The 12419-nt window shown below is 44.8% G+C and overlaps 1 protein-coding gene across 1 annotated transcript in view; it reads left to right on the top strand.

Annotated features, from left to right (window-relative positions):
• The first annotated feature begins 228 nt into the window (after positions 1–228).
• Positions 229–12419, top strand: part of AP1S3 (adaptor related protein complex 1 subunit sigma 3) — a 36430-nt gene continuing 24239 nt past the window's right edge. Inside the window, exon 1 of the mRNA XM_090051672.1 lies at positions 229–346. Coding sequence (XP_089907798.1) covers positions 344–346 — 3 coding nt within the window. The 5' untranslated portion in view covers positions 229–343. The remainder of the gene's footprint in view (positions 347–12419) is intronic.

Raw genomic sequence — 12419 nt, 5'->3', positions numbered from 1 at the left:
GCAGGCCGAGGCGGGCCAGCGCCACAGGTCCCGGCCGCCACCCTTCCCTTCACCTCCGGGGAGCGCCCGGCTCTGCGGGCTGGCCGGGCTCCCTCCGGCTCGGGGACTTTCTCCACGGGGGCCGGGCCCGAGGCGGGGAGTTGGCCGGGCTCCGCCCCGCCAGGTGCGCGGGGCGGGCAGGTGAACCGGGCGCCGCGTGACGGGGCGGGAGGAGTTGGGCAACTTTCAGTTTCGGGCATTGTGGGAAGCACGATGCGCGGCCGGGACTGGGGCCGGGGCCGGGGCCGCACCGGCCACTGAGGCACGGCGGCGGGGTGGGGGCTGCTCCCGCGCCCGGGGCGCCATGGTGAGTACGGCCGGGCTGCGCCCCGCGGCGGCGGGAAACTTTCCTCTTGGGCCCGGGAGTGGTGGCCGCCCGGCGGGGAGGAGGCCAGTGCAGTGACTGGGAGATGAGCCAAGCACCGACTCGGCGACGCCGCTGGCCAGGTGCGGGGTTGAGCCTTTTTATAAAAGCACAGGGCGCCGGCGAGAAAAGGTCGCCGTGGTCAGAAGAGGCTGGTGCCCTCAGCCCCCGGGTGTTCCGAGCTTCGCCGCCGGCTCGTCTGGAGGCGCCTCAAACCAGCTCAGCTCCCGCTTGAGCCTCTCGGGCACGCCGGGCTTTTGTGTCGGTGGTGTCCGTGCCTGGGCTCCTACAGCCCGGCCTGATTTCGGGGTTTGTTTGGTTTGCTGTTTTTTTTTTTAGTGCAGCTAGAAAGTTTGCCGGGCTTTGAGCTAGAGGAGGGATGGTTGCCAAGCCGTGAGGCTGCAGGGGCTGGGCGGGTCCATTCACGTGGAGAAAGAGGGCCATTAGCACCTGTGGAGTGGCAAGAGATTATCAGAGGTCAGGCAGATAGGAATGACTGAGCCATGAAGTCAATTGACTCTATCAGCTCTGCCTGAATAGAAATTCCCTGTCCCTCCTAGGCAGTTGGTTTTAAAGTTTGGGTGGAACAGGACTCAAAGGGGGTGCAACTGCACCCCTCTGCCCCCAGTCTGCCCCTGGCCATGCTAGCTCCTGAATGCTATACATAGCCTCACAGCGCGTGTCACCCATGTGTGGCTCTTGCCCTGTAAGGACGGCTCTCACCACAGAGTTTGGCTCAGGAGAACGCAGTGCAGTCTTTAACCAGTTGGATGTAACTGGTGCCTCATGCTGTCTGGGTACCCTCACTTAAGGTTACTAGGTGCCGTTTAGTTAACATGCATTAACTACCTATAGATGTGCCCATTTGCTAACTGGAACGCATCTGGACACGCTGGGCTGATCAGGTCTGCTCTGTGGTGTTACTAGAATGCACTGGCATTGCCTTGCCGCCACCTGTATTAAGCCCCCCCACACTTCAGAGTCACTGCAGGGGGGGGTGCTTTAACTAAACCTTGTCAAATGAGCTTAGTTAAGGTGCCCCCATATCCATTTTGAAGTGTGAGAGGCTTAATACACCTGACAATGAGCCATTTTAATTATAATTAGAGTGGCTGTCCAGGAACTGCTCTAATCAAAATGCTTCCTTCCCTGCCCCACAATGCACCTATTTAGGCAGCCATTGGGTCCAAAGTGATTATGTTAAAGTAACTACGTACTTGTCTGGGTTGTAAACGGGTAAGAAAATCAGGGCAATTTTGTGGGTAGACCAGGCAGAAGATGAATATTTTCTGCAACACTTGTTTTTTTTGTGTCCTTAACTAGTCCCATTGAAGCAAGATGTTGTGTAGGCAAAGCACAGGGCAGCTGTTCAGATGTGGCCACAGAGTTAAATTCTGTGGACCCTGAAGACACGTAGAAATGTTTGCCTGGCACTTAAAAGAGTTTCAGTGGACACAAGTCTTTAAACAAATAAGTCTTTCTCCAACAGTCTCTGCAGTGCAAACATTGCTGTAGTTGTACTAAACTAGGGTACAGGATAAACGCCGGGGGTGTGTGGAAAAAGTGGAAATTATTTCTGTTTCCAACCTTGAAAGAGCTGGGGGAGGGGGAAAGTAATTTAGATTTTGAAAACTTCTTTTTTTTAATGATCTGAGTTACTTTTAAAATGCAGGGAAAGATGTTACGTTGTCGGTGTTTGGTAGTGTTGTCCCTGTGCTTGAAGAACATGAGTCAGTTGCTAGATGTTATGTAATTGGTTAGATCGGTGGTCTCCAAACTTTTTTGATCACGCACCCCATCAATAAAAAAAAATTTTGAGCATGCCCCCCCCCCAACATATGTATATTTATATAAATATAAATAGAAGTTCTAATTTTTTTTCCCGCATCCCAATGGATTGTCTTGCGCACCCCACTTTGGAGATAACTGGGTTAGATGTATGACACTGGTAAAAGATAAGTGCTGAATTCTGATTCCCTTTTGGCTTTTGATGCCTTATAGTAAATTTGAGTCTTGTTGTAAATATTTTTTGCTCTGCAGTCTGGAGGGTTGAAACAGTTTCTTTTCAAACAAACCCTGAAAATGTCATGCAATTTGAGGAGCTGGAGCTTTATAATGCAGTGAGGATTGGGACAAAATGCTGAGAATTCACAGTGAATTGCTTTCCACAGTAAAACTTTCATTAGAGCTGAGTGAGCCATATGGAACTGTATGTCTTACACCCACAAAAGGTCATGCTCTTGCTTAATCTCCAAATCTACCCTGTCCCTGCAAAACATGTACTAAAGGCTATGGTGTGGCTACAGACAGAAACCCTCTAGTCTGGTGGATCCTGGAAAGAGCATGTGAAAAGGAAGCACTCTGCCAGCCACCTGGCCTGTCTAGTAGCTGTGGAAGCAGCAGGTGGCAGCCTTTTGGGTTTGGCATGGGCTTTCTAAGGATATTTCTCACAAAATGTAATGACTGACTTCCTTGAGCTAATGACCACACTTTTCTCTATAGGAGCTAGGGTTTTCAGGCATAGGCATGTCTGTGATGCTTGTTACTCGATACTTGATAATACTGCCCATTGGTCAATAGTTCAAACATCAGGCAAAGGTTCTGAATTAGGGGCCTCTGACACTAAACGGCAACTTCCAGTTCTTCCTTTACTTGGAGGTCAGAGTTTGGATTTTGGCTGTAGCCAAAAAGTGCTGTATTCTCACTGGCTCAGCTAGGGCTAAGCATGCAAATGTGTCAGTTGCATTGAATGTATTTGCATTGTGCCCATCACCACACTGGCTGGGTGTGCGTAGAGTATCCAAAATAATAGTCATAAATATCAATGGAAATTATTCTTTTTCCCTATTCCTCCTTATACTGTCTTCTGATTGCAGCCTGAGTTCACCCTGCTCAGTCTGTTCCTTTGCGTGCAAATCTTAGTGAATAAGTGGAGCTTCCAGTTTGCTCTGAAGGTTAACAAGTACAAGTAGGAGTGGAAGCTAATTTCAGAATATCCCTGATCTGTGCTTTAGAAAGGTTTGCTTTCACTCTGGCCCCTAGGACATGGGATAAGGAAGCATTGCCTAAAGCTTTGCTGCTTATTGACATTTTTGAGACTGCCAATCATGCCAGTTTTTCACAGGCATAAAACTTTAAGACAAATATGCGTGGCTACTGTGCCTCTTATCTGCAGCCTTGTCTGTACTACAAGGTTCTGCCAGCAAAATTGTTAGTTTGGCAATATAAAAATATTGCACCTGATTAACCAGTGTAGCGGATGTGCAGCTCTGCTATGGAAAAAGTGCTTTTGTTGTCAGTTTAACATAAGCTGTTTGAGGCATGGTGTAGCTATACTTGTGTTTCCACTATGGGACACTGCCAACATCTATATAGAATGGCAGAAGCTTTCCTAGCATACACAAGCCCTAATGTAGGGTGGTCCCTAGTGGATTACAAATCACAAAATTAGAATTATTTTGAAAGTTCTGTTAGTAGCTCACTGTGTAATGTTGGGTAAGTCTCTTAAGCTGTCAATGCCTGGGCTTTTTATTCCATTTAGAATGGGGGCAATTATAGGAAATTATAGACTGGTCAACATTGATTCGATACTTGAGCAATTACAAGAACTAACTATAAAACAATTTGTAAATCCCTGGAGGAGGAAGGGGGTGATCACTACCAGCCAACGTGGATTTGTTAAGAATGAATTGCACCAAACTAACTTGATTTTCTTTGATGGAGCAACTACTTTAGTGGCTGATGAGAACAAGGTGAGCATAATATACCTAGACTTCAGTAAGGCTTCTGACAAAGTCCAACATGGTTATCTGATGGATCCATATTGGCTGAATAATTGCAAGTCAAGAATAACTAATTTTTTTCATTATGTCCTAACGTGGTACATTTATGTTACTGATGAGTGAGTGGGGAGCTTACTACATGCACAGATAACTTGTAAGGTCAGTAATTTTATACTATATTTTGGACATTTTGGATGAATAATTGTGCTTCAAAAATGTATTTACATTAGTGTTCCCATATATCTTGAGGTGGGGGGATGGTTTGTAGAATCCTGTCTGTGGGTTGGTGGTTTTATTGTAAGCTGCTCTGAGCCTTTTGGATCCATTTATTTGATTTCTATCCTATGCTATTCGTGTCCGAATGGCAGGAGGTTTCCAGGAAGATACCACAGTGGTCTGTTCTCGGTCTAACAGTTTAACATTTTTATTAATCACTTGGATGAAAATTTCCTCATAAAACTGGGTGGGGTTACAAACACTATTGTATAGGAATAGGATTCAAAAGAATCTTGATCAGTTAGAGAGCTGGGCCATATTTAAGCAAAATAAAAATCAGCAAAGAGAAATTTAAGGTGCTGTATGTAGGGAATGGAAAACAAATGTTAGGTATATTGGCTTGATACTAGCTTGGTCAAGAAGGCACTGGTGGTTATGATGGTTCACAAGCTTCATGTAAGTCAGCATTGTGATGCAGCTACAAAAAAAGTGCCATTTTTGGGGTGCGTTAACAGAAGCATTTTATAAAAGGCAAGGGAGATGATAAGAATTCAGATGATCTGGGACTGGGCCCTTAATCTAAAATTCTTCTGAAGTCAACTGAAATAATTCTATTGACTTCTGTGAGCTTTGCGCTCTTATCACTTTACTTGGTTTTGCTTGGCTGGAGGTATGTGCAGTTCTGGGCTCAGCATTTTAAGAAGGATGTAGAGAAAATAGGGTCCAAAGGTGAGCAGCAAAGATGATAAAAGGTTGGAATGCAAGCTGTACCAGGAAGGGTTGAGAAAGCTAGGTATGTTTAGTTTGTAGAACAGATTAAGGGGAGGGGGGAAGGGTGTCAGTGTGGTGATAGCAGATTTCAAAGATTTGAAAGGCTGCCATAGAAAGAGGGAGAACAGCTGCTCTCCCTTGCCACAGAGGACAAGTCATGAAGCAGTGGGTTTAAAATGTAGCAAAGAGCAACTCAGGTTTAGATTAAACATCAGAACACTTTTTTGGCACCAAGCACTGCAAGGCAGTAGAACAAGCTACCCATGGAAGTTGTAGGATCTTCCCTGGAAGTGTATAAGATTCTGTGTAGGTATTTGTTTGGAATGGTTTAGTTTTGCAGAGACTATGTGACCTTAAAGGTTCTTTCAAAACGTATTTCTAATGTGTACCCCTTTTAGCATGTGTATTGATGTTTGTGGGTGAAAAGTAACCTGTCACAGCAAGAAAGCTATTCTAGTGGAAAAAAATCTGTTGGAGACTTCCAGGAAATACCCTGAAAACAGTTTGTTTAGCAGAAACTACTTCAAACCATGCTGTGAAGTTCACTTTTTTGTTTTCCTGCCCATGTATCATTTTCATTATGGGGAAGGATTCTTTAAAAAGAACCCATTTAATGTAGTAAACTGTTTCAGATGACAATACTTATTTGTATTGGGGCCACAGCTGAGGCCTTCTGTGAAGAATTTGTTTTCTAAACAGACAAGCCAGGCAAAGGGTGGGGGAGGAATGGAGAAGAGGAAGAGTCTGTTTGTCCAAAGCCACACAGCAAGTCAGTTCTTTGTACCTGTAAACACTGCAATGCCATGACTTCACAATTATATCAGTGGTTGCAAGACTGCTTCCATAGCAAGACTAGTGTCACAGTATATAGCGCAGCAATAGCTATTAGTTTACTATGGCACAGGTATATAGGCACGTTGAGAAGGATTTGGGATTGAGGTCCTGATCTACACCTCCCTGAACTCAGTCAAAAGAACCATTCCACGGGCTGTGGATCTACTTTTGCTATCATTATGCTGCTTATTGGGATGCCAATCTAGTTTAAAATATGAGATTTAATTTGAAAAATTCCAGAAAATTATTTAGGTTAATTCTTATTTGGATACAAATACACGTGGAATAGGGTATTGAGAAACTGGCTTTCTATCTGGCCAAAAATGCTATATTTGTCCCCAGTTCAGGCTTGTGGAGAAATATGCGCTCACTGGGGCTGAGGCCTTCTGACCTCTGCCAGTTTGGAACGTCCCATGAATTCTCAGCTTTGCTTTTAATTACTAAAAATAAATATAGCAGTCTTCTGTTCCAAGGAATTTAAAATCCAAGCCAGGCAGGTAAGGAACAACAACAGATTACAGTAGATCAAGGAAGTGGTGGGGAGAAAAAATACATGATGTTTTTGAGGAAGGATTTTACAAGGAAAGCAGGCAGTGCTTCTGTATTCCTTTTCTCATTCCTTTCCAGTTGGGTGCTACTGTGGGAGCAGGTACTAATACGTTCTCCAGTAAACAGACTAGTCGGCAGTGGAAGATAATAAGGGTTTTTTATGTTAAAAGTTTCATAGGGGAAAAACTTGGAAACTATACACAATTCTATAGAAGTTACTCTGAAAAATCTAATGCTTTGTGTGAGAATGGAAGCTTTTTCAATTGCATTTTTGAAGTCAGATTGCATTTGGTAGCAAGGATTTCATTCTCTGCTGTTCCTGTGGCCTCCTTCACAAAGGGCTATTGGTTGGCTGTCTATTTGAAAGTGCCCAGTGTTAGCCTTGTCCACTTTTTTTTAAAGCATTCTTTCACTTCTACATTTTATATGTGTAACAATCCAATTTGGTTTTGTTGAGAAATCTGAAACAGTGATTAGCCAATCTCAAGAAGATGAACTGGTTAATCATTCCTGTGGAACAGGATATTTGATGATATTTTCCAAGGAAAGCCTGGAAAAAAGGGAAGAAACAAGTAACTTCTAAATGTTTTCAGTAGTTTGGAAAACATTTTAAACATTGTGGAAAAAGAAAGGGAAAAATACTACATAACCAGTTGCCACACTGTGAGCAGCTCCATGTAGAACACTTCTGGAAAGTGGGGGAAAAATTTAGGGGACCAGCTGATGGTAGATGACATTGCTGGGAGGGAGGGGAAAGAGTGCCTAAGGAAGAGAGTGTCAGGAAGGGGAAAACCTGGAATTTTGAGGGTGGCAGCTCAGTCTAGGAAAGTTATAGTGGGTACACAGGGAAAGCTTAACAGAAACTAGTGGGGTGTGAGGTACAAGGGGCAGTTGGGTGTATGAGAGCTTAACTGAAGTAAGACATTGGAGCAGTGTCAGTATGAGTGCCCTCCAAGATGCATGCCACTTGGTAGCCCTTGCTTCTGACTGATGCTTCGAAAAAGTCTGTAGGGTGGGTTATACAGAAGTAGACACAAAAGTAATAACAGAGGGATCTGAAAATGCTTCAAAGCACTAAAATAATGAAGGCATCAGTGACAAAATACAAATATAATTACTGTCTTTTGTATGGTCATGTTTCCTGCACTCCACCATCACTAAAAATCGGGATGGATAGAATTGGCCAAGAAATTTAGGAAGTTTATTCTTAATCTTAAATTTTTGGTAGAAAAATACCTTGGTGGGTTATAATGAAAATTGCTTAAGTGTTTTGATTTTGAATAAATTATAGTATAAACATGAGTGTGAAAGATTTTCACTTGTGAAGCAGGTACAGTCTCTCTGAGTATGCATGTAGTGCAGGCCCTGAGCCTTACACTTTTTTGCAGGGGGATCCCTATGGTCCTTGCTAGTTGGACAGTGTCCTTCGCCTCAGTGTTTCTGATTTCACTGCAGATCTTCCAGTGGGTCCAGAGGAGCTTAGAGTTAGGATTAGAAAATTTACCCTCTTGGGATCTGTTTAAGCTGCAGACTTAAACTTGGGATCTATTTAAGCTGCAGCTGGTAGTGACACAGGCTGGCCTTTTCAAAGCAAGGCAGTGTTTGTCAGACATTGGTAATTCTACTATTATAAAAGCCTAAGTCCATCTGTCACTTCATTCACACTCTGATTGGCTGACAAACAGCCAATCAGAGTGCAAAGAAGCATTCTGACAGCAAGCAGCCTGCTGCCATGATGGTGGGGACAGGGGGGTGCGGCCAGCACAGCTGGCCGCTCCACCCCCGCCCTGCTCCCTGGAGGTGGTGGCAACAGAGCAGACAGCTCCCTGCAGGTAACATGGGGGGTGGGACGGGAGTGGGCCCAGGCCCAGCGCGGTGGGGGGCGGACCCAAGTGGGGGAAAAGCCATCCTGCAGCGGTGGGAGGGGTGGAGGGGAACAGTGGACCTGGCCCAACATGGCTGCGCCACTGGCTGGGGGACAGAAGGAGCAGGCCCACTCCTCCCCAACATCGGCCCCTCTCCTGCTCCTCACATCCCCGAGTGGGCCCAGCGGGTTGAGGGAGGATTGGGTGTGCCATAGCAGTGATGGTGGGGCTAGGGGAAGACTGGCCTCAGGCCCGGTGCAGGGCGGGAGAGCAAGCCCGAGTGAGGGGGGAGAAAAGTCAGCCCGCTGTGGTGGGGAGGGCAGTAAGCCTGGCCCAGCTCAGCATGGCAGCTGTGGTGGGAGGGGAGAAGCGGGCCTCCTCTCCCACTTCCCCACATCAGCCCCGAGCCCGCTCTTCTGGTCAACCTGGGCCCACTGCTCCCTGGCCCAACTTCTCTCCACCCTCAGGCCCAGTCCGCCCCTGCATCAGGCCTGAGCCTTCTCCCTTCCCCCTGCTGCTGCGGCAGGGATGGGGGGACCCCAAACAGCAGGAGGGACGGGGGATTGGGCCCTGGGATGGAAGGGGGGGCAGGGCTCTGTCTCTGCCCTCTCCCCTTCCCCCACATCATTTTTGACAGGGAATTGTCTAGTACAGGACATAAGATCCATAGGTTAGGAAGCAAAAGCAAGCCTACATGCCTGTGCATGTTGACATTTAGGGTTCAAACTACCCGCTGCACAGAGCAGTAGTATACTTATACTTACTTAGTGACTGAATTAAAACTATGAGGAAATTTGATTTGGTTCAAATTTTTTTTTAAAAAAAGGTTGTTTTTATTCTTTTTTGACAGAATGTAATGTTTATGTTTTGGGTTGATGCACATTATGTTCATTTCACCCAAAATATTTTCCCCCTTGGTTGCATTACCTAACTTTTTCTAATCCTTAATGTCTCTTTATAATTTAAGTAAATTATAAAGTGAAAAATATTACTTCAAAGCCAATGATGAAATATGTTTTGGATTTTTGTGCTTCCCTTCTCCCTTTTGTGTGAAACTGTTCCCCAAGCCCAGACCAAATTTGTGAATGGCTTTGGTCTGCTTGAAACTCCATTTTTCAAGAACATGCTGTTTGTTGTAGAAAATTCCCTTAGTTCTACTCATGAGACAATTGAAAATCTCAGAACATTCCTGTTCTACTTGACTGTGACTTTTTTCTCCCTGGCTATAACATTGTCAACTGGGTGAGAAGTCAGTGAAAGTCAAAAGCTCTTGAATATTTATGTTTTCACCACAACAAAAACATCATAAAAAGTCTGAACCTGGGAAGAAGGCTGGGAGTAAAACTTGCAGATTGCAGCTCTTTGTGGTTGGGTTAGGCAGATAACTTTGGATATGCTAAAATACAGGATTAGGCTTAAATAGGCTGCTGTGGAGCACAGTCCTCATGAATGTAGGTTAAATTTTAGCTCACTTTCCATTGCTCTTTGCATAGATAATCACAGAGAAGGCCAGAAGAGTGGCTGCTTGGAGAACAGTGTGTAGGATGGTTGCAATACAGAATGGTGGGACTAAATCTCAAACTATGGGAATATTTATTCAATTTAAGTTATTGCTGGAACGTGTCTTGAGAAGGGGAGACCTGGCTGACTGACCCCTGTTCTCCCTCACTACCCCCTGAGTAATTTCTTTAGCTGTGGCTCTCAGCTGATTTTGTCCATATAACTCTAGCCTGTCTCTTGTTATCTGTGGTAACTAAGCAGATTTTTTTCACCTGCATACAAACAGTTATAAAAACAGCTCTCAGCTGCAGGGGTAGATTCTTTTGTTTTGTGCCAAGATAAGAGAAACTCTGGCTTGGAGGCAGGCTGCATTAAAACTAGTTGTATGAGAAAGGAGGCATGGTCACATACAGGTTCTGAATGTCTTACATGTATCCTATAAGTAAAATTATTGAACTAGCACTGAGGTTAAAGATTGAAGTTTGTCAGTTTTTAAAATGTCATCTTCCCAAGCAAACATTTCTTTTCTTTCTGCTGATCTGAAGGAAATGCTTCTAGAATACCGTGTTTAGGCAAGGAATAAGGAGGCTTTTAGGCCTACTTCCCCCCCTCTCCTCCCCTTTTCTCTCAGCTATACAGTTTGAAGTGCCGGGCAATTATTTGATCTGGAGGACCACTTAAGGAGTTTTGGTGAGCTGTTGAGGGCCAGGGGGTGGATGAGTACCAACCTGGCCTTGGTCCCCTGTCATGGCTATTTACACTACCCTATGTTGAGGGGGGATTGCAGGGGCCAGGGAGATTCCAACTGATTCTATCTGGCTCCAGGCTTGTGCATTCCACACTCACTGCTGGGGGTGTGGTGCAGATGGGTGGGGTACCCTTGACTGTACAAATGGGCTAGGGCCCAGGGTGGGTGGGGAGTAGTGCCTGGGAGCAGGATGGGCAGGTGGGGCTGGAATCACAGAGTAGTAACAGTGTGGGGTTGGAGCAGAGCCACAATCTGTTCCCCACACATCCTTGTCATGGGCACTGGTTCCATGGTCAGGGGCACTGAGACACCCCGTCTGCCCCCTCTGTCCATTGCCCCTGGTGGTGGGTGTGAGGTGGGGTGCAAGCTGCTGCCAGGAAGTGAAGCCCAGCTGCCCCACCATTACACCACCTGACCTTGTGGACTGCAGCTCCCAGTGTACCTGAGAGCTGCGCATGGGGATAGGGTGGGCTCCACTCTGTACCAGGTGGAACTTCCATGCCTGGAAGTGATATGTGCTATGGCTTGCGTTGCACCTGGGCCAGCCATGGCAAAGGGACCTGCCAGAGGCTAGATAGAATCCCACAGGCTGTATTTTGCCCTACCCTGACTTAAGTCAATGAAGATATGCCAGTGTAAGTGAAAGGGAAAGAATGGGGATAATAGTGTAGTAAAAGTGGGAAGCAGAAGACGCTGCATTTAGTTCGTACTGGATCATGAGAACTCCTGGGTCCTGCCTGTGTCCAGCTGTCTGGAAACAGAAGTTCCTTCACTGGGTGTAATGAAAATACAAGAAGGAAGTTCTGTGTTGTTTTTCTATTGTTAAAAATGCTAGAAACTTGATAATCCTGTTGGAAAGAAGACTAGCTTTACTGCCTGCAGGCAAAAGTGCCTCAACCCTGCCTATATATTCAAGAGAAAGTCATTAAGAGAGAATGTTAAAATTTGAGGTGTGGGGCTAGGTCAAAAAGGACTAGACTTGTCCAACCTGTCCTGGTACAGCCTTGGCTAATGAAAAAGGACAGAAAGCTAGCAACCATAATAAGGTAGCCCTTCTATATAGGGTGGTGAATTTTAGTACTCTGTAAAATAATTCTGGCCCAGGTAGCGAGCACTCTACCATGTTGCTTAGACATTGTAATTGTGTTCTTAAAGCTTAACTGAGGCCATTGGCATCAGAAGATTTTTCTCTGATGGATCAATATTAAATAACACAAATAGCTTTTAGCCTCCTCTAATGCCAAAATTAAAAACTGTGCTTGAATAGAGATTGTGGGTGACTTGAGGAGGTTAAAGGCTGCTTGTGTTATTGAAATAATATCAAAATACAATGAATCACTATATTAATTATTAAATGTAATAACAATAAAATTAAAAGTAAAATGATGCATATATTCATGTATAATTGTACTAACCTGATTGTTTTATAAATAATCTGTACAGAACCTTCATGACAGTCTATTTAAACCAAGCTGAAGCCATGGACCAAATTATTTAGCAGTAGTAGTCCAAATCTCTTTGCTTTAGTGTATTATTATTTTGGCAAGCATTCCTACCTGCCTTACCATGCACTCTTGTGTCTTTATCTTGGTTTCTTCTGATTTTTTCACTGTATTTTCTTATAGGACAGGGTTTTCATTTTGAGTATATAAAATGAAACAAGCTTTAATACCACTAGCATTTGCTTTAGTTTAATGATGTTTGATATTTATGAATGCATGGTAGATCACATTCATTTGAAATAATTCCTT

This window comes from Crocodylus siamensis, chromosome 6 (genome assembly GCF_052110815.1).
Source record: "Crocodylus siamensis isolate JL-2025a chromosome 6, ASM5211081v1, whole genome shotgun sequence".
Taxonomy (NCBI): Eukaryota; Metazoa; Chordata; order Crocodylia; family Crocodylidae; genus Crocodylus; species Crocodylus siamensis.
This window is presented reverse-complemented; position numbering and strand designations above follow the sequence as displayed.